The sequence below is a fragment of the Rhipicephalus microplus genome, chromosome 5, assembly GCF_043290135.1.
Source record: "Rhipicephalus microplus isolate Deutch F79 chromosome 5, USDA_Rmic, whole genome shotgun sequence".
Lineage (NCBI taxonomy): Eukaryota > Metazoa > Arthropoda > Arachnida > Ixodida > Ixodidae > Rhipicephalus > Rhipicephalus microplus.
Window position 1 is genome coordinate 135,215,063 of NC_134704.1, and position 19,611 is coordinate 135,234,673.

Sequence of the window (19,611 nt, forward strand, 5' to 3'; positions counted from 1 at the left end):
TCTCGCTGGAAAACGTTAGAGATATCACCCAAATATATTCTTGTTTCGCTGCCTTGAAGAACACGGTGTACTGATGACGAAGATAGCACTGAGGATGAGTTTCGCTTAAAGAGCTTATAAAACTTTTTTTCCTTTTTTTGCAATATTACAAGTCTTGCGATCAAAAGTTCAAAAGTGGTGGATGCTCTTCCATGTGCTCTAAAAACAAACAAAAAAATTAACTCACTCATGTACTATGATTTCGGCACACGTTAACAAAGTATAGAATGAAACAAACCCTGAATCGCGATACACACAACATCGCGGAGAGCGTCACCGCCATATCGCGTTTTGAATGGCATTCCTCTATAATTGAAAGTCGAAGAAGACGAGCCTCTGCTGTGCTGCTGTTACTGTTCGTCTGTGGTTTTTATTAAAAAATTCTCGTAGTGTCGCTTCTGTAGCGGGTGCGATGGCGAGAGCAAGGACATATGCTCCGCCCCCTCTTTCGCCAAGATCGGGATGTGACCTGCAAATGTCAAATAGGACTAGTGCGCTTGAGCCTCCGAACATGGCGCTACCAAGGTCATCGAGCTGCTCTGACGGGGATGACATGGAATCTGACGGTGGATATGCTAACGTCACGAACAGCTGCTAAAGAGGAAGCTTCGCAGGACTTCAAGCGTGAGTGACCTTAATCACAATGCATCGTCCTCTTTGCAGACGTGCATGATTGCTTACATTCCTATCACTGCTACAGGCAACCTGAATGCCCTGAAAAGGCAAACTCCCACGGTGTATCTTGGAAGGATAGCTTCAGGACAAATAAAGGAGGTCCTATTATTACCACAAGGAACATACTCGCAGTTTACGCTTCTACACAAGCGAACCTCAATGCATTGAAGGCTGTGACTTGGGCAACATACCTGTGCGCTCCTTCATTATAAAGTGACGCTGCACCATTGCTGGTGTGATTTCTGATGGAGATAAGGACATCGGTCGCAGTGATTTGTTAACGCTAATATATTCGACTGTCAATATCGCATACGTGCAGCGTTTCGGACAGTCGAAATGCGTGAAGATAGTTTTTTAGGAGGACACATTGCCATCGCATGTGAAAGTGGGCTATGTGAGACATCCCGTCCGCCCATACGTACCTAGGCCATTACAGGGCCGCAAATGTCAAAAACTTGGGCACGTTAGCGCTGTGTGCGTGAACAGGTTGACCTGTCCCTGCTGAAGCGGAGATCATGAAGAGTCGTCATGCAAGATATCTATGCTGAAGTGCTCTAACTGCGATGGCCCGCATGAGTCAAGGTTGAAAGATTGCCTAAAATAAAGACTGAAATGACTGTGCTTAGGGAGATTGTACCAGATCAATCTACGCATAAAGAGCGGCTTGCAAGGTGCACCATCCCCAGAGGCACTATTGTACCGCAGGAGAAGGCCAGCATTGATTGATTGATATGTGCGGTTTAACGTCCCAAAACCACTATATGATTATGAGAGACGCCGTAGTGGAGGGCTCCGGAAATTTCGACCACCTGGGGTTCTTCAACGTGCACCCAAATCTGAGCACACGGGCCTACAACATTTCTGCCTCCATCGGAAATGCAGCCGCCGCAGCCGGGAATCGAACCCGCGCCCTGCGGGTCAGCAGCCGAGTACCTTAGCCACTAGACCACCGCGGCGGGGAGAAGGCCAGCATTGACAAGTGTATAAAAACCTGTTTTGCCTGATGATTCAGTGAGAGATCCTCTTATATCTGAAGCGGTATCTTACCTCCAGTCACAAAGAACGTGACGGATAGTGCCTCATGGCTTTCTCTGCCGCCTTGGAGTGTTGAAGTGCAAGGACCAGAAAACCAGCATGAACATGAGACTTCGTCATGAGATGTGCAAATTAAAGCAATGCTTACGCAGTTCATCCATGCTTTGCGAATGCTTTTTTTTTTGGTGTCAAGACGTCTCTTGCCAAGGCTGCAGTGGAAATTCTAGACAGACTAGAACCGGTGCTTGGTGCTATCTAAAACCAACAAAAGTCATGGTGTCAGCAGCATCATTGTCATCACTGAGTGAAAGAATTAGTCATTCTGTTATATTTCAATGGAACGGTCGAAGGTTACGAGGTCATCTTGGAGATTTTAAACAGAGAATGCTGGAATATCAAATCAAATCAAATCAAATCAAATCAAACTTTATTTCGTCCACACCCAGGCAGCACGCCGCCGTTGGACCAATCTTGGACCAACATCGGCTAACATCGGCACCGACGTCGGGCCGACGTCGGAAGTGCAACTTCTTCCAATGTCGGGCCGACGTTCAAGCCAATGATGGGCCGACGTTTTGCCGATGTTTTAGCCAGTATGCAACCAACATTGGGCCGACGAAGGCCCATCGTATTGCCGACAAAGCTGCCAATGTTCGGCCAACATTGGGCCATATTTCAGCCAATCACGTGCCATTTTTACGCCGATATTTGCTGCACGACGAATATTGGCTACGGATGTACGACCGACATTGGACCAATCCAGGGCCACATTGTAGCCAATCAAATGCCGTTATTACACCGATGTTTCCTGCACGACGAATATTGGCTACTGATTGGCTTGCCATTATGTAACCATTATTAGTAGGGAATTTTTCTTACCGGAAGATTTAAACAATATGCCTCGACGACCCGCTCTTGTAGCTTTGCAGCCCTGTATACTTGGGGCAACAGAAAATTGAATGCTGAGAACTGAAAGCAGTTACTCGATCTATTTCATCTTTTATACCTCATTCCCTTTGCTAACACTAGAAGCGTAGTTTATTTTTTTACCAATTTATCTTTTGCAATAGCGAGTGCTTTATTTGGTACTGGTATTTGGTACAGCAGATCGAAAAAAGTTGTTAAGAAGTAAATGTTGAAAGCGTATGTCCCCCACTTGCAATCCCCACATATGTCCCCCACATGGTAATCGAGAATATTCATAGTTTAGAGCGTTTTTTTATAACTAAAACATGGTGATGATGCTTCCGAATCAGCATAAGCTAGCCGAACAGTGCACCACCGACAGTCTGCAGACTATTTATTCTTTGTTTTTTTTTATTTATTTGGTACAACAAAAAATGTATACATTGAAAAATATATATACACAACTAAAAAAGGCCCGCTCTACTGCAGGTCAGGTTGCGTTGGGGGCACAGTGACAGTGGTGCTGTCAAGGCCCTGGCTGCTGTGGCTGGGCAGGAAGCCAGCTGCCGCGAGCAGCCGATAATCTGCACTCTGAGAGTGGGGATCATCGGGCTGCTCCACAACAAATGCTTCTCTGAAGCGCCGCTTCCTGCCCCCACAGCGATCACCAGACCCTGGCAGCCACCTCTTAATAAAGTTGAGGGCCTCCGCCTGGTCGCACCCTGCTTTTTTGGCAGATGACATCTGCATACAAGAACAGAAATACCATAGTACACATGAAGCACTGCAGTACAGAGAATACACAAGGGTACACACACATAAAACAATGAACAAGTCTAACCTGTCACTAATCTACAGAGCCTCAGGTTCACAAAGGCCCTTTTCCCTTTTCTGCCATGAAGGCTGTACAGCACTTGCACGTCATGTGCCAATACAGCCTTCATGGCATTCACACCAATTTCTCGGAGGCCACGTCCCCCAATCTGCAGGAGGTGCTTGCACTGTAAAAAAATGCAAGAAGCATAGATGGGGTGAACGCAACAGCACATCGAAATGTTTTCATGATAAAAATCTGCAAGAAGAGGACACTGAAAACAACAACTTGAATTTTCGGGCATCACAACATTTCATTGTTTTTTTACGCCAACTTCAACTCACTTGACCTAAAATGGTTTCCACATCAGCCCTCTCACACTCAGTGTGAGAACCTTTCAGAGTCCTTCTCTGAATGCAGTTTCGCTGTTATGAAATCAAATACAACACTGTTATAACCCTTAATAAATATTGATTCTAGCTATGAAATAGTATAATTACTTTTTACAGTGCTCAAATTCCAATACACGTTTCTTCGAGGTTACAATGTCTTTGCCTGAATGTTGACCAGGAGTAGCTTCTACAGGTGAAAAACGATAAAATATGTGGAATTCAAAAAGAAGCTTGGACATGTTTTTAATCAATGCATTGTAAGCAGAGCACCACAAGATAAATGAACACGATCAAGGCGTACTAAGAGGCAACCTTAGAGCGACCAAATCTTGGTCATAGATGAAACTGATAGAAAAATAAAGGTCGCACCATTTGCTGTTTATATTTTTCTGTGATAGCCAACAAAGAGGCATGTCGCTATAGAAATCTCATCACAATAAACAAAGGTGCATTTTTCTTCACACTGCGAAATTGGGTGCATGTTAGATTTTTAAAAAAGTAAGAAATCGGCTAACACAAGGCAGGGTGAACTGTAGCTCAAAGTAGAGAGAGCCGCAGCGGACACGAATTAGGGTGATAAATGAACAAAATTACTGATTGTTTGTTTTAAGCAGGCTATTGCTAGTCACTGCCCATCAAACACACGATGCCGCCTACATCGTCTGCTAGCTTAGGACAGTTCACTCGGACTTCACAGACTATAGTAAATACAGTCGAATCTCATTAATTCCAACACACTTAATTCGAACTGACGCTGTGGTCCTATCAAAGCTATACCGCGCTCCGAAAATGCTCTCAGCACCCCGCCCAATCCTGCGGTGGCACTTCAGACACCTCATCGCTGTGCTTGAAGAAGAAAATGAAGAAAAGGAAAGAAAAGACTGCGGTGGAATATTTGCCAAATGCCAATCTGCGACATTCCTGTGCCCCGCTTCGGCTTTTTCCGTCCCTGCCACGTAGAGACCCTTCTCCTCTTAACACTGCGGGTGAAGAGAAAGAGGGGAAAAAAAGCTGTCGCAGAGAGTTGGCTCTCTCATGCCGATCTGCAACGCGCCGGTGTCACGCTTCCCTGTTTTTCGTTCCTGCTATGTAGAGACTCTTCTCCTTTCAACACCGCGCATGAAGAGAGAAAAAAAAAACAGCTGCCGCGGAGTGTTTCTCTCTCGAATGCCGATCTGCTTTTCTCCAGGTGGAGACGCTCCTCCATTCTCATCATGTGCTGGCCACGCTCCGGCTGCAGCGCAGATGGTAACAGTGGAAACAGAGTTGTCTTCGAAGAGTGTCAGCACTGGACATTGCTGCGCGCAACTTCTTTTGCCAGGAGAATACTGAAGCCGAAGTACAAATGCTTTGCAAACTGCACGCAAAACTTGTTGACTCGTTGCAAGGCCAACGTGTACAGACATGTATTGACTACTTTAATTAATGACGGATGTCCTGTAACTTGTGAATAAAACTTCTCCATGCACATGCATCACTGCATGGTGAGCCCTCCGCTCGTTTACCGTATTTACTCTATTCTACCGCGCCCTCGATTGTAACGCACGCCCGGTTTCCACGACAAAAAAAAAAAAAAAACTAAGACATTAGTTGCAACGCGCACCCTTTTTTCTCGTTGGCCCGCTTGATCACACCACTCGCGAAAACGACTCTTTTTGAGAGCGTCTTCCGTTTAAATATGAAGTACGGGGGAAGCTTATGCCTATCTGACGTGCAACAGAGCATTGCTGTCACTCTAGTTTTCCCGTGGCCCGATGTCAGTACACAAACTTGCTTCACCCCCTTCTCCTAGACGGTTGTGGTGCCAGGCATGTCGAAGTAAAGAGGCGTGTGATCAGCATTCCCGATTTGCCCAAGCAGGTAGCCGTTGTTGTGCCGCAAGTTTAGGAGGAACCTCTGAAGACTCTGAAGCTTTTCTTCGTACTCCTCCGGCAACTTCCGGCATATGCCCGTTCGCCTTCGGAGGGAAAAGCCTTTTCTCTTCATTAAGTTCGTTAGCCAGCACCTGCTCGCTTTAAAATGGCTCTGCATTAGCCCTTTTTCTAAGCCTAACTGCATAGCCTGCACTTGGAGCAGTTCTGTCGTCACGGGCCGCTGTGCCGCTCACTGCTTAATCACATACTCGCCGAGCAGCTCTTCAATTTGTGGAAACCGACTCTGCTGTGGTCCACTGAAGCCTTTGCGTGAATCTTTGGTGTCGACAATATTCTGCTTTTGTTTCCGCCAGTCCCGCACGCACGTTTCGGGAACTCCGAATGACCGCGATGCGGCCCGATTTCTGTCCATTCCGGCACACGCGACGACTTTTCTTTTAGAAGCAGCATTGTGATGCACTCGTCGAGTTTTTGGAGTCGGCCCTACCATGCCGTCGATGCTAATGTACTACAAGATGACGAACTCCCCTCAGCACACGTATGAAGTGCCGCGCATGGGAAACACATAGGCAGAAATGACCGACGCGCCATGCCGACGCACGTAGGGGGCGGCCATTTTGTAAGTGGCGATGGCAATAGAATGACCATATTCATTTTTTTTTTCGTACTCGATTCTAACGCACATGCGATTTATGAACTCTCTTAACCGGAAAAAAGGTGCGTGTTAGATTCAAGTAATAACGGTAACGTTCATTATTTTGAACTTCTTTTAATTTGAACAAATTTTCTGGCCTCTTTGAGTACGAATTATTCATATTCGACTGTAGTACAGTGGCTCATGAGATAACCTGACTAGTTTGTTTCCCGAAACACAGTATCTTAAAGCAGTACTAAATTTCTGCATATTACATAGGCATATTAAAAATCAAGAAATATACACCAAAGCCGCAGCCACAGCTTTACTCTGCACAGCTGCCTCTGCTGCCTCCACTTCTCCAATTGTACCAGCAGGCAGCCGGGGAAGGTCAGAGGGGCGCTGTGCTGGCTGGGCGTGCTGAGGCACGGACAAGAGCCGTACCTTGTGCTTCAGCTGTTGCACCTCCTGCAGAACCTGTCTTTGTTGCTGCCGGATGCCAAGTTGGATCCGCAGGATCCGTAGCAATAGAGCTGAAACATACAAGAGTACATACCATATTTACTCGCACAATTTGCATCCTCACATAATTTGCTCACCAGTATAATTAGCCAGCCTGCTTTACTACAAGAAACTTTTTGCTCGCATACTTTTCCCTCCCCAACCAGCCCGAGCCACCTTGCCAGCACACACACAGACACATTTGACTTCATGATGCTCTGGTCAGGCACATCTCTTGTCGAGCAGGCGAGTGCAGTCTTACACAAAATGGACTGAGTGCAAGGTTCCTTCTTCCATGAACTTTTATGCTTTCCCTAGAATATCGAACTTGAAAACTGAAACCTGTTTATGTGTAGTCCGAAATGCCTAAAGGTTTGCCTCCTATCTTCCCACCTCTTCCACGGCAAGAACGTATTGCCGAGACACAGCACAGATGTTGCACGCGTGCAAGGACCTGTCACATCAACTAGATGAGGCAGGTTTTCGCACTCATTTTTTTTTCGGTTTCGCCATCTGGCCATTGCGTTTTTACCGTTCCTTGTGATAGGCTACAATAATTATATACGAGGCAGATTGCTGTTATAAAGCTTACCGAAGAAAACTGAAACCGTGCTACCGCTAAGCACATCAGCGTGGAGTTCTTCGACATGCAATATTCAGTATGGGAGCCAGCAGAAGAGTGCGTTGAATAAGACTTAGCATAGAAGCTTGTGTGTGTTGGTTAGATATCGGAGGGAACACAACGCAATAGAAGACTGGGACACGGAATGGACACAGACACACATGAAGGGCGACACACACAGCACTGTGTTGGCCTCGCGCTTCCTTGTCTGCATCTTACTTTACGTTGGGTTCCCGACAATTATTGGAGAGTACTTATGTTCTCTGGTATAACCCTGCCGTGGGAACTGGTTTTTGTGAGCACTGTTCGGAAGAACTTCAAGAAAATGGGGGCATTTGTACAGGCTTAGCAAACAAATGACAATCCGCTTTGAGACAGCTGTGACAGCGCCTGCAACATATATTCCCAGTTGAGCTTTTAGGCCAGCGATTCCTACTAGCTTCGCACATGACCGGAGTGACAAAAAAAGTACACATAATACGCGAGTATATACCGCATTTGACTCTGTAGCTTTGATGAACCAGGCACATACACAAATTTATCCAAAACTCCATTGATTCTGTTGCAAAATTATTCAACAAACAAATTGCGATGTTATCCATGTTACTATTCGATTGTGGCACTTTACCATTGCAGCTTTCCAGGAGGCACACACAGTGCAGCGTTAGTTCACCACTCGCAGTTAATTGTATGCAGTAGGTTGCTCACAGCAACTGACTGCATGCAATGGTGAACATCTTGCATGCTTGCACCGCTGTTTCAGCATGCTGGCTGCTTCCCATACGGCTATCAATTGATGTTCACAAAATTGGGAAGATGAAGAAAGACTACACAGTGCCCTCTGGCCACCCTATACTCCAAACCTCCTGCCAACAAACAAACAAAAGAAACAGAAGTATGCACATGAATATTATTCCTAATGCAGCTGGAATGGAGTGTAGTTTTCACCAATTCTGTGTGTTAAGTCAATATGGAGTGAGTTAAATCCATGAAGTAGCTTTTCTCATAACAGTGTTCACTCTATTGTAACACAAGGAGTGACTTCATAGCATCTAGACGGAAAAATAGAAACTTCAGTATTTGATAGAAATGTGAGGCTCTACCTTAAAACAACAATAATCTGGAAAAAGAACTCATTACATTCGAAAAAAAAAGGTAGCACAGTTGATCCCCTTTACAAGAGACACTGATGTAACAGACAAACGGGGATAAGAGGCACCAGTGTGCAGGCTGACATTTGGCCCATCATGCATCAGGCACTCCGTATATGCGCCTGTGCAGCCGGGAGCCCTGCAGTCAAGCATGCTGAGCAAGACTGTTGACCACTGTACAATGACACATTGCCACAAAATTTCAAAACTTCATTTCACAGACTTCTGCAAAAGCTTTTTACACTCTTGCATAATTTTTGCACAAGCTTCTCTCATTCTTGCGTGATTTTCGTCAGAACATATAAGTGTTGGAAGTTGTATGTCCCCAAAAACTTGCACAATGCAAATAGCATACATTAAAGTCTATCACTTAATACGTGCATAGTGTAACAATGAAAGGAAACTCACGCATGGTTTGCTCCGAGCCTTCCCCGTGCGGTGCCTCCTTGAGCCTTGGAGAGCACTGTACAGCTAGAGCAAAGTAGCATCAATCCAGTGTTAATGGCAGGTTAACAAGACAACAAAACTAACCCCCATATTCATAAACGCTCCCCGACTCGACTTTCACCCTTCACTTGACAGAGTTGAGCACTGTGCCGCTGCTCGTTTGAAAGCGACGCTGCGCTACTCGAGAATCACAGCAGATTATTGCTGACATGCAGCAATTTTCTCTGCTTAGAGACGGCGCTCCCATCAGCCATCTCAAGTGAAGGTGAAGCGTTGAGTGGAGGGACGTTCTAGAATACGGGGGTAAGATTGGATGCAAGAACACTACAATAGACACACTTAAATTTTACACTTCATCTATATTGTACAGCTACACACATTCTGCATCCTTATAATGCAACATATACATACAGGTTTATAAAGTAAACACTGTAGGCTGCTCAAATAACACCTACACAAAAAAATTACCCAAAAGTGGCCATGCGCAAAGTACTTTTATTTGAAACTCACAAAACTTTTGCGGTGATGGAGAATAAATAAGACAGGTTACGCTTGAAGGCACATGAGACCTTCGCAGCTTTCATAAAGTACAAAAAACAATATGGTATGTGTGTGTGTATGTACGCATCAAGCTTCAGCCTTTACATACGGTTTCTTGAAAGAATCGACTATGAATTTTATGGCACCTGTGTCCTTCAGCGCAATTGAAAGCCTGCTGATCAGTGTGTGCAATTGTGGAATAGTTACATGGAAAATGGCGTGAAACACCTAAAATCAAATTTTTCTAGCTAGGAAATATGCAGCTGTGTATACACAACACATGCTGCAAACAGTGGGAGGTGACCACAAGAGTGATTTGAGTGTAAGCGGCAGTATTCCGCATTCATGCACCCCGCCATTTTCAACTGTTGCCCAAAAGCAGCACCACTTCAGCGTGCTACTTTTTTTTTACATCATAAACAGCACGGAATACAGCGAGGATGAAAACAACATATGCAATTAAATTTTGAGCACTATTTATGGTGCGCATGATTGATTGATTGATATTTATTTATTTATTAGAATACCCTCAGGGCCCGTAGGGCATTACAGAGGGGGTGGGTACAACATATATAACACACAAGAAAAAAAGACAAAATAAAGAAACAAGTATCAGATGCGCAAATCAGGAAGGCAATAGAAGTCAACTAAAAATGTATGAGAATTCAAGCACATACAAGACAAAGATAGATAATGGAAACTGCGTATAGTTACAAGCATTGCTGAGAAAGTGCAGTCTTGAATAACAAAGGGTCTGTTATTGATACAACGGAAGAGGGAAGGTGGTTCCAATCGGCGGCTGTTTTCGGTAAGAAGGCTGATGAAAACAATTTGGTGCGGCAAAACGGAATGGCAACCTTATGCTGATGATCAATGCGCGATGAGTGGTATGACGGTTGTGAAATGAGGTCTCGCTTCATTGATGGATTGTGAAAAAATATCTTATGAAAAAAATGCAGTCGCGCCAGTTTCCTCCGGACAGTTAAATTGGGTAGGTCAAGGTTAGATTTCATTTCTGATATGCTAGCAGTACGGGAATAATTAGAACAAATGAACCGAAATGAGCGGTTCTGAACAGATTCCAACGCGTTAATTAAATTTTGCTGCACGGGATCCCATATAGCGGACGCGTACTCAAGCTTTGGGCGAATTAGTGATCGGTATAATAGAATTTTGAGGGACAGCGGAGCGCGAGAAAAGTTGCGGCGTAAGTATCCTAGCGTTCGGTTAGCGTTATTACAGATATGTGGGGTTTAACGTCCCAAAACCACTATATGATTATGATAGACGCCGTAGTGGAGGGCTCCGGAAATTTAGACCACCTGGGGTTCTTTAACGTGCACCTGAATCTGAGCACACGGGCCTACAACATTCCCGCCTCCATCGGAAATGCAGCCGCCGCAGCCGGGATTCGAACTCGCGCCCTGCAGGTCAGCAGCCGAGTACCTTAGCCACTAGACCACCGCGGCGGGGATGGTGCGCATGGGGGAAAAAAAAAAAGGCCTTTGTACAATGACGAATTCATAATTTGCCTTCACGGACCTTCTGTTAGGCTGCACCACATACAGATTTTTTGTGGCTTTCAAAAGAGATTTGAAAAAAAAAATAATAATAACCGTGTTTACTCTCGTCATGAGCGCACTCACTAAGTCACCCTCATTTCAGTCGCCAAAATTTTGAATTTTTTTTTTCTTCCACATATTAAACACACACCTTACGTTCATCCGCTGAAGTCCCACGGGCTCCCCCCCCCCCTTGCCGCCTTCGCTCGCTGCCACGTGCCATTTTATTTTTGTTTCTATTTGTTCACGGAACGTCCCGTCTTTTTTAATTATCTCTTGTAACATATGTGGCATTATCTTGTTCCCGAGGTGCCACAGGTGCTTTGCTATGTAGATGCACCATTAAACTAGTATTTTTGATCAACTGTGCATTTCTGATGTTTACCTAGCAAGTACGTAAAACTGGCATGCTTCTTGATCTACGATACACATGTGGCTTGTCTCACTTTGAAGGAAAAGTTAGCATACAATGGTGTAAATGCTTAGAATTTGAAATATTGAGGCAGCAGCACACCGGAGATGATCATATGGTAAAGAAACAAGTGCTGCCTTATTACTGGCAAGTTGTCCCTTATATGTACAAATAAATTTTGCGAGCTAAAAAAAGTACAAAAGCACAGCGAGGCTATGATGTGGTTCAACCTGTGGATTCGCTTCATTTATCACGCCATAAGATGAAGCTTCCTTTAGTAAAACTGCTCAGATAAGAAAAAAAGTTTGCTGTCCAATACAGCAACTATACAAAGTGTGCACGTGCATCTCGCAGCGCCTTTTCGTCCCTTCCGATGTGCGCCACCAACATGCCCGGGCACCAACCGAATCTATCGCCTACAACTGCCATGTTGTCTCCTCGTGCTTGCACCCGTTTAGTTTTGCCTCACGATGCAAGTTTGAGAAATTATGAGCTGCTAGTGAGGCAAGTTGATTTAGTAGTCCACGCAGAGGGAGCAGAGCTTAGGGTGTTTCTTCGCTGAAAGTTATAACCTGAAATTGAGAACGCACATTCCGATTTTCCTAAAAGTACCAGCGTATTTGGCTGGTGCAGATTAACAAAAGCTACTTGAAGAAACTTTGCAATATTTGCATCTTCAGGTGCAACTTCATTACAGGTAAGTGCCATAGCCAAGTATTTACCTGCAAACAGATATAGCTTACCAAGATACTGTACATACAAACTTGTCCGCAGTTAAAATCATGATGGCGAGGAAGGCGGTTAAAATCGTGATGGCGATCGCGGAGATTTGGTATTGCATTGAAACAAACTATAAAGAATGGGAAACAATATTAGTTCACTTTGAAGTATAGCCGATCGGTTCAAGTTGGGCGTCAGGATTTTTTTTAATTAGTCAATTAATTCTATACACGGTCTCTATCATGTTCAGTGACTCCACTGTACATTAGCGTACAACAAAAGCAAAATACAAAGTGAAAAGTGTGTTAAAGCATACGCGAAAAATAAAGTGATGACTGGCATTACCGCTGTACACACCACGCAAAGTCGCTATCTGCCTTGTATAATATTTTCCTCGACTATTTCCACAAATTGCAATCAAAGAGGCTCAAGCTCAACATCAGCACTGTTTAAAACACTTGGGGGGGGGGGGGGCATTGCTACTTTGGTGGCGTAGGCCGTGACAATATATTCATAATATTATATCTCTTGTAAACTTGCCTAGCTCTACACGACTAGTTTTCGATGGGAGCAGCTGCGCTTCGCACATCCACTCTTAAAATTGCGGCTGGAGAGATTTTGAGCTTTCACTTGTTTTTGGGCCAGGCAATTTGTAGTGAAAGCAAGATAATAGGCCCTCATAGGTTGTGGCGGGCAGCCGGTGTACGCCATGGCTGGTATATGTGTCGCACATCTTGATTATCTGGTCTTGTATCGAGTGAACAAGCGAGGCCTTCCTAATCCAATAAGCTCGTTAAAGTAAGACAACAAAAAACCACAATGCTTCCACATCGTTCACAGCAACAGATGACGAGCCCCCAACAAACCGCACTGCAGCACATGAACTGCCGTAGGTACCCAGGCAGTTACCCGGGCATGGCGGGAGAGGGCGACAACGGCAGAAGTGACATCACAAGAACACTATGTATAAAGGGGACATTTAAAGACTTTTTTCCCATTTATAAACTTCGTGCACTGTTCTGTCACAATTTATAGCTCAGAATAGTTGTATTTTGAAAAGGGCAATAATTCATAAGCCCAATGGTTCAAGGATGGGTGCATTTAGGGGGCCCATTCTACGTTTTACTTATGCCCTTCAAGAACTTGCTTACAGGGCCAAAGTCCTGTTTCAGAAAGAACACGCTAGTGCGTGGCCAGCAGTCCGTCAAGCATTAGTGCTGGTGAGATTTGGAAATGCAGCGCATGAGCATCCTCATCTGCTACTTCTCTGCTCATGCTCTCGGGGCTTACTTGCGAGGCACGGTCCTTCGCACTTTTCATTTTCACACTGTAAATCAACTGATACCAACTCTGCCTTCCATCATTTAATAAACCAATATTTCATGGTCACGAGGACGAGCTTAAAATGTTTGCTACATCAGACCTGAACAGCATTTTGAGTCATCGAAACTTGCTAGTTGCAGCGAGCATTATGCGAAAAATATGATGTGCTTTACGGTGACAACTTGCAAAACACTGCAGCAACGATTAAAATCATGCATTTTTTGTGCTCACAGGAAATCCCTGAAGCAGGAGGCACTGGACTAGATAAATTGCGCAGCTAAAATACGGATGCGCTTTCCAATGCTGTCATGCGTAGAGGCGGAGAAATGGCAGACAAAACTGGGCGTACCCCGATTCTATGCGCATGCGTCCCATTCACAAGCCTCGCTGCCAGTTAGCACCACATGGCTCACTGTCCATGAGCTCGCTTGTTTCCTGTAACAGTGGACCATACGGTACACCTATTTAAAAACGAGGATAGAATGTATATAATGCAGCATCTGATGAAGCCATGACGATGTGTTGCTGATGAGATCGGGAACTCTAGTTAGTACCCTTATTGTTAACCAGCCGACCGACTAGCAAAAAGATTTGCGACTGAAATGATGGCATCTACACCTGCCCTTAAAGGGACACTGAACAAAGTTTTTGCCGCCGAGATTTTCAGCCAAAGCAAAAGATTGGGCCATGAAATTCATAGACAATAATAATTTCAAGCAGAAACTACGAAAACATACTGAATTTAATGAGCCTTTTACAAAATGCCGCGTCTAGCTCTTAGACACGGCGTTTTCTAAAAGGTCGCGACATTTATTTTTCAAGTTTTTTTTTTGTTATTCAAGACAAATCTACGGTGCATTGTTCACAGAAAACAAAATTGCCTCGGTAAGATTTCTTTGCGAGCAGCTTACTAATTTTAAGGCAGGCGCGTTGATTCGTGAACTGAAGGATGCGAGTGATCGATCTTGCCTGCTAGTGGCTAGGCGACAAAGGCTTTACCTCATGTCCTGGTGTAGTTAAGTCACGCAAATGGAGCAGAAAATGTGCATTATCATTTATTTCACCTAAATATCACACGTATGTGACTTATTGCCGGTGACAGGTGATCAGGATGAAGTCGACAAGTTGCAAATCTGAACAAGAATTCACTCGAATGAAAAACCAACCTATACTCACGTGCACGGTGAAGTCGAACACGTCGTCCGTCAATGTTGTCGCTGATGCCCGAAGGAACAGAGAAGAGGACAAGCGACGGGGTCGTCTCTTTCTATAAAGTCGGCGGAACTGCCAGAACGGCCAACACAAAAGGCATCGGGTTGACATTCCTCCATCTGGGCATCAGTCACTCCACCCGGGCATGCAGCTGCTACTGGTTCTACTACTATCCTCTTCCCCGTGCCTCTTCCCGACATTGCAGTGTTGCTGCCATACTCGCGAATCTTTTTAATTTAAAGCACACAATCATGTATTATCGTGCGCCATACTCAACTTAAAAACAGTGCGCCGGTACATGAGATCACGAAGCGCGGTCCACGCCATCACAAGAGCAATTAGAGAAATGAAACAAAGAAAACAAAAATGTATAAAATATTTTGTCTCAATACGATCCGTAATTCAGTTTCCTGCAGCGGCTTTTGGCTCTGTATGAACGGCCAAGCCAGTGCCAAGCCAAGCTTGCGTCCCTGATCAGCTGTTTGTTTCTATCGAGAATTCAACAGTGAACTGGCAATTTGTTTAGATGATATTGCTAAAGGGCTTGAAATTGAATATTTCTCTACGTACTACTGCTGTACTTTTCCTCTCTGTTTCCTGACCACAGTGATGAGATTGAGGAGGTTACAATTTAGAAAACAGCAAGTGCAGCTCAAGCATTGCTAGTATCGCTGTTTCGGTAATAAAATGTTACAAAGATTTTGCCCCGCGACCTGCTTGCCGTGTTCGAGCACCCAGTAGAAATTTACGGTGCCGTGTTTGAAAGAGTTGAATAAAATTGCAATATTACGAAAGAAAGGCTCTGAAGCAACATCGCATTTTATCAGGCCTACACCTCCCACACCTACACGAGTAAAACTCGTCGATATTATCTTGCAAAGCTGTGTATAATATTTAAAACACATTCTTTAGCGCACGATGAATTGTTCTCTCGTGTGGCTTCCTTATTTGGTACTGTCATGTTAACGTACAAAGGCAACTTTCCATATTTAGTCTCTTTAGATGTTGCAAAAGCTTGACACGTGGTGTGTATGCCATACTGATAATTCTCCTCGTAACCTGGGTCCGCCTCTTTAAACAGCCTCGCATTTTATTGTTCGCAATTGTGTTTGTTTTATACTGTAAGCGAGCTGTGTGATTTCATCAATATTCACGAGTGTTCCCTGACTATACAAACACGTGCGTCTTATTTGGTGCGGTGCACGTTTGTATGTAGCAAAAAATGTCATTTCGTCAGCGTGTGTCTGCATACACTTGCATGCTCTGCAGTACGTGTACATAATTAATGCAGTAAGGACTGCAATGCATAGCCTTGCATGGGACATATATTCCATGCACCCTCAGAGAAATGTTGTTTGTTATGAGCCTACTGTTTATCATTACATTTTTTTTTCGTTAAAGTTTCATCTTCATATAAAGCAGCTGTATACAGGCACGAACTTCAGCAGCTTCCTCGTTGTTCCATTTTAAATAAAAACACCAAGCCTACCCGAATCAATGATCTGTTTGCTATCATTACTGTTATGTGTTCTACGATGTACACAAGGACAGTAGTATACAAAAAATAGGGAGGGAATTGACTGCCCTGCCTGCATGGCTGCGCCGTTTCACAAGATCAGGCGCTGCGCTGTGAAGCTTCCTACCGGCCTGCAGAAATTCAAGGGAGCGTACAATAGCGTGGTTCAAGAGGACTTGTGGGGAATACTAGACACACTGGGTGTAAAAGATGGAGTCACTAATCGTTTAAAGGAAATCTATAAAACTAACAATGTAGTTAAAAAGTGGGAAAAACAGGTATCCAAGCCCACAGTGGTGAAACGTGGACTTAGGCAGGCGTGCCCACTGTCACCCTTCTTATTCATAATGTACCTACAAGGATTAGAGGCCAAATTAGAGGCAAGGGGACTTGGCTTCAACCTCTCTTTAGTCAAACAAGGAAAACTCATTGATCAGGCACTACCAGCATTAATCTACGCAGATGATATAGTGCTAATGGCCGACAACAAGGAAGATTTGCAGAGGTTGATGGACATCTGCGGTAATGAGGGAGATAGGTTAGATTTTAGATTCAGTTAGGAAAAATCAGTAGTCATGATTTTTAATGATGATAAAGGTAGTGAGCTTAGAATACAGGAAGTCACGCTAGAGATAACAGATAAATACAAATAACTGGGCGTATGGATAAGCACTGGGACCGAGTACCTGAGGGAACACGAAATATGCGTGACGACTAAAGATAACAGGAATGCAGCAGTGATGAAAAATAGGGCACTGTGGAATTACAATAGGTATAATGTTGTGAGAGGAATAGGGAAAGGGGTCATGGTTCCTGGGCTGACGTTCGGCAACGCGGTCTTGTGCATGAGGTCAGAAGTTCAAGCAAGATTAGAAATTAGGCAACGTGAAATATGTAGGCTTGCTTTAGGAGCTCACGGGAATACACCAAACCAGGGAGTACAAGGTGATATGGGATGGACATCATTTGATGGCAGGGAAGCTAGCAGCTAGATAAAATTTGAGAAGCGATTGAGATAAATGGGGGAGGAGCGTTGGGCTATGAAGGTTTTCAGCTTCTTGTACATGAAGAATGCCAATACAAAATGGAGGAAGCGAACCAGGAAATTGACTGGTAAATACTTAGAAAACAGCAGGTGGCCAAACCAGAAAGAACAATCGGTTAAAAAGGAACTGCAGGAAACGGAGACTGACATGTGGAGAATTGGCATGATTAAGAAGTCCGCACTAGAGATCTATCGAACTTTTAAGCAGGAAATTGCCAAAGAAAGAATCTATGATAATACTCAGGGTAGTTCTCTACTGTTTGAGGCCAGGACGGGAGTATTGCGAACCAAGACATATCGGGCCAAATATGAAGAGGTAGACACAATATGCAGTGCGTGCGAAGAGAAAGAAAAAACTGCCGAACACTTGACAATGCTCTTTAAAGGGCTTCACCTTATAGTTCAAGATGATGGCGCAGAGTTTTTCAAAGCACTGGTGTTTAGGGACAGGGAAGGCAAAATAGACTTTAAGCGGGTAGACTTAACTAGAAGGAGGTTATCTGATTGGTGGCTAAAGTCAAGGCACGATTGAAAATTAAACCCTTCACTTCAAAGTACCCGTCCAACTTTACTATTTAAAGGGGAAAAAAAATGTAGTTGTTAGTTCACTAAGCATTACGGCTAGGTGACGTTAGCCGCCGCCCGATCTAAAGGGTACGGCCACATCCATCCATCTATCCAGCCAAGAATATGCTCTCTGGCTTGTTGCTCCAGGCCTAGTCTGGTAGATTTTCTGGCCTCACCGTTGAATTGTTTGCTCGGGTTGTGGCTTGCAAACATTGCGGTTTTGGGCTTCGTATCATCTTGTTCCGTCATCATGTCCTCTAAGTGGAGGACATGTCGCAGTGTGAGGAGGGAGTACGACAAGGCGCTGATAGAATGAGCTATCAGTCTTACCAGGCAGGCGGTTGAGAGCGCACCGAGGCAGCTGACGCACACCAGCACTATCCGCTTCCTGTATAATACAGGCTAGGGAATTATAGAAACACAGAGCAGAAATCAACTCTTGTGCCTCTCTCATGCACTCACAAGGCGGAACCTGCTTCGAACACTGAGGACCGAGCTAAGCAACACCATGCGTGACGATAAATCATGGTCTCCTATTGCAATAATGATTAAGGCACGCATGCAACTTAAACCATTGTCACGCAAGATGAATTCACAACACCATCGAAGTGAACCCAAGGCACGTGCTGATTATTATGTACGGTACTAGCGCTAAATTCATGCAGACGTTTAGTTGGGGCTGCAGTAGGCCTAGTTGAAGGAATGGCCACAGCTACTGCTGTGATGGAGAACGGGCTCATTAACATCTTCATGTAGATTAAAACGGCTTACCCCGAAATGGCTGGGAGTGTCACGCTATCCCTAGCAGTGGCACATGCAGTTGTATATTTAACGATTACAGAAATGGCGTACCGATTTCCAAAGCACCTATCAATACTTCCGTCAAGGCGTAGCACCAAACACTTTATCGCACATTTCGGGAAACATTCCTTTTTCTCCCAATCTGGTGGCTAGGCCTGACTACGCCCAAGAATAAGCATGTTATTATGTATGTCGGAGGTATTTTCATCTGATCCCTGAAAAATTATTTCCCTAAACCCATGGAAAAAAAAGAAAATGGAATTCGCACCTGTCATCACATTGCACCCCATCACAGGAATGGGATCAGATTGGCCTGGCGCTCAATACTCCCTTACGCTTAATCAGAGCTCGGTCTGGCACCAGCTCCAGACAAAACCATTTATAATCTCCTGTCTGGCACATCTGTTTTACTCTGCTCTCTCTCAACCAGAGTGCACCATGTACCTGTGGTTCACCCCTGGTGGATCTTTTTCACTGCTTGTGAATTGCACACAAAGCCCTTACTGGTAAATCCTATTCCCAATTCTTCACTCTTCTCACGGGAGGCCACTCTTTCGGCAGCTTACATCACAACATGTGCGTGTCATGATGTCAGTGCCGTCTTTTTCAGAGTCGGCGCCGTCTTTTCTTTCTCTTTTGCTCCTTTCCTGTCCTGTGTTTCTGGTGTTGCGCTGCAAACAAGTGAAGATGTTAAAGAACACCAGATGTTCAAAATTTGCTTCTCATTAATATATCGTGGTTTTGGGAATTAAAACCCCAGATATATTGAAAAAGATGCATGAAAAGGGAAGGATGATATTGGAAACTGGCAAAAAAGGGATGA

The 19,611-nt window shown here is 44.4% G+C and overlaps 1 protein-coding gene across 2 annotated transcripts; it reads right to left on the minus strand.

Annotated features, from left to right (window-relative positions):
* Nucleotides 1-3,048: 3,048 nt before the first annotated feature.
* On the minus strand, nt 3,049-15,202 carry LOC142817938 (uncharacterized). Of its 2 annotated transcripts, none has more exons than XM_075895952.1 (5): nt 14,824-15,202; nt 9,052-9,106; nt 6,814-6,902; nt 3,497-3,656; nt 3,049-3,399 (listed from the first exon to the last, which is right to left on the minus strand). In XM_075895952.1, the coding sequence occupies exons 1-5, from the start codon at nt 14,968-14,970 to the stop codon at nt 3,344-3,346; spliced, it is 507 nt and encodes a 168-aa protein (XP_075752067.1). In that variant the 5' UTR covers nt 14,971-15,202; the 3' UTR covers nt 3,049-3,343. The 2 variants fall into 2 exon arrangements, with proteins under 2 accessions (XP_075752067.1, XP_075752068.1); XM_075895953.1 differs by having other exon boundaries at nt 9,052-9,114; nt 14,824-14,961.
* Nucleotides 15,203-19,611: the final 4,409 nt, after the last annotated feature.

What these genes read in the sequence shown, in the direction of transcription:
- LOC142817938 (XM_075895952.1), bottom strand. Translation starts at nt 14,970, where the DNA reads ATGTCAACCCGATGCCTTTTGTGTTGGCCGTTCTGGCAGTTCCGCCGA. An exon ending in AGGCTCGGAGCAAACCATGC is followed by an intron (nt 6,903 to 9,051) that starts GTGAGTTTCCTT and finishes TGTATGTTTCAG; the next exon opens with CTCTATTGCTACGGATCCTG. An exon ending in GCTCTGTAGATTAGTGACAG is followed by an intron (nt 3,400 to 3,496) that starts GTTAGACTTGTT and finishes TCTTGTATGCAG; the next exon opens with ATGTCATCTGCCAAAAAAGC.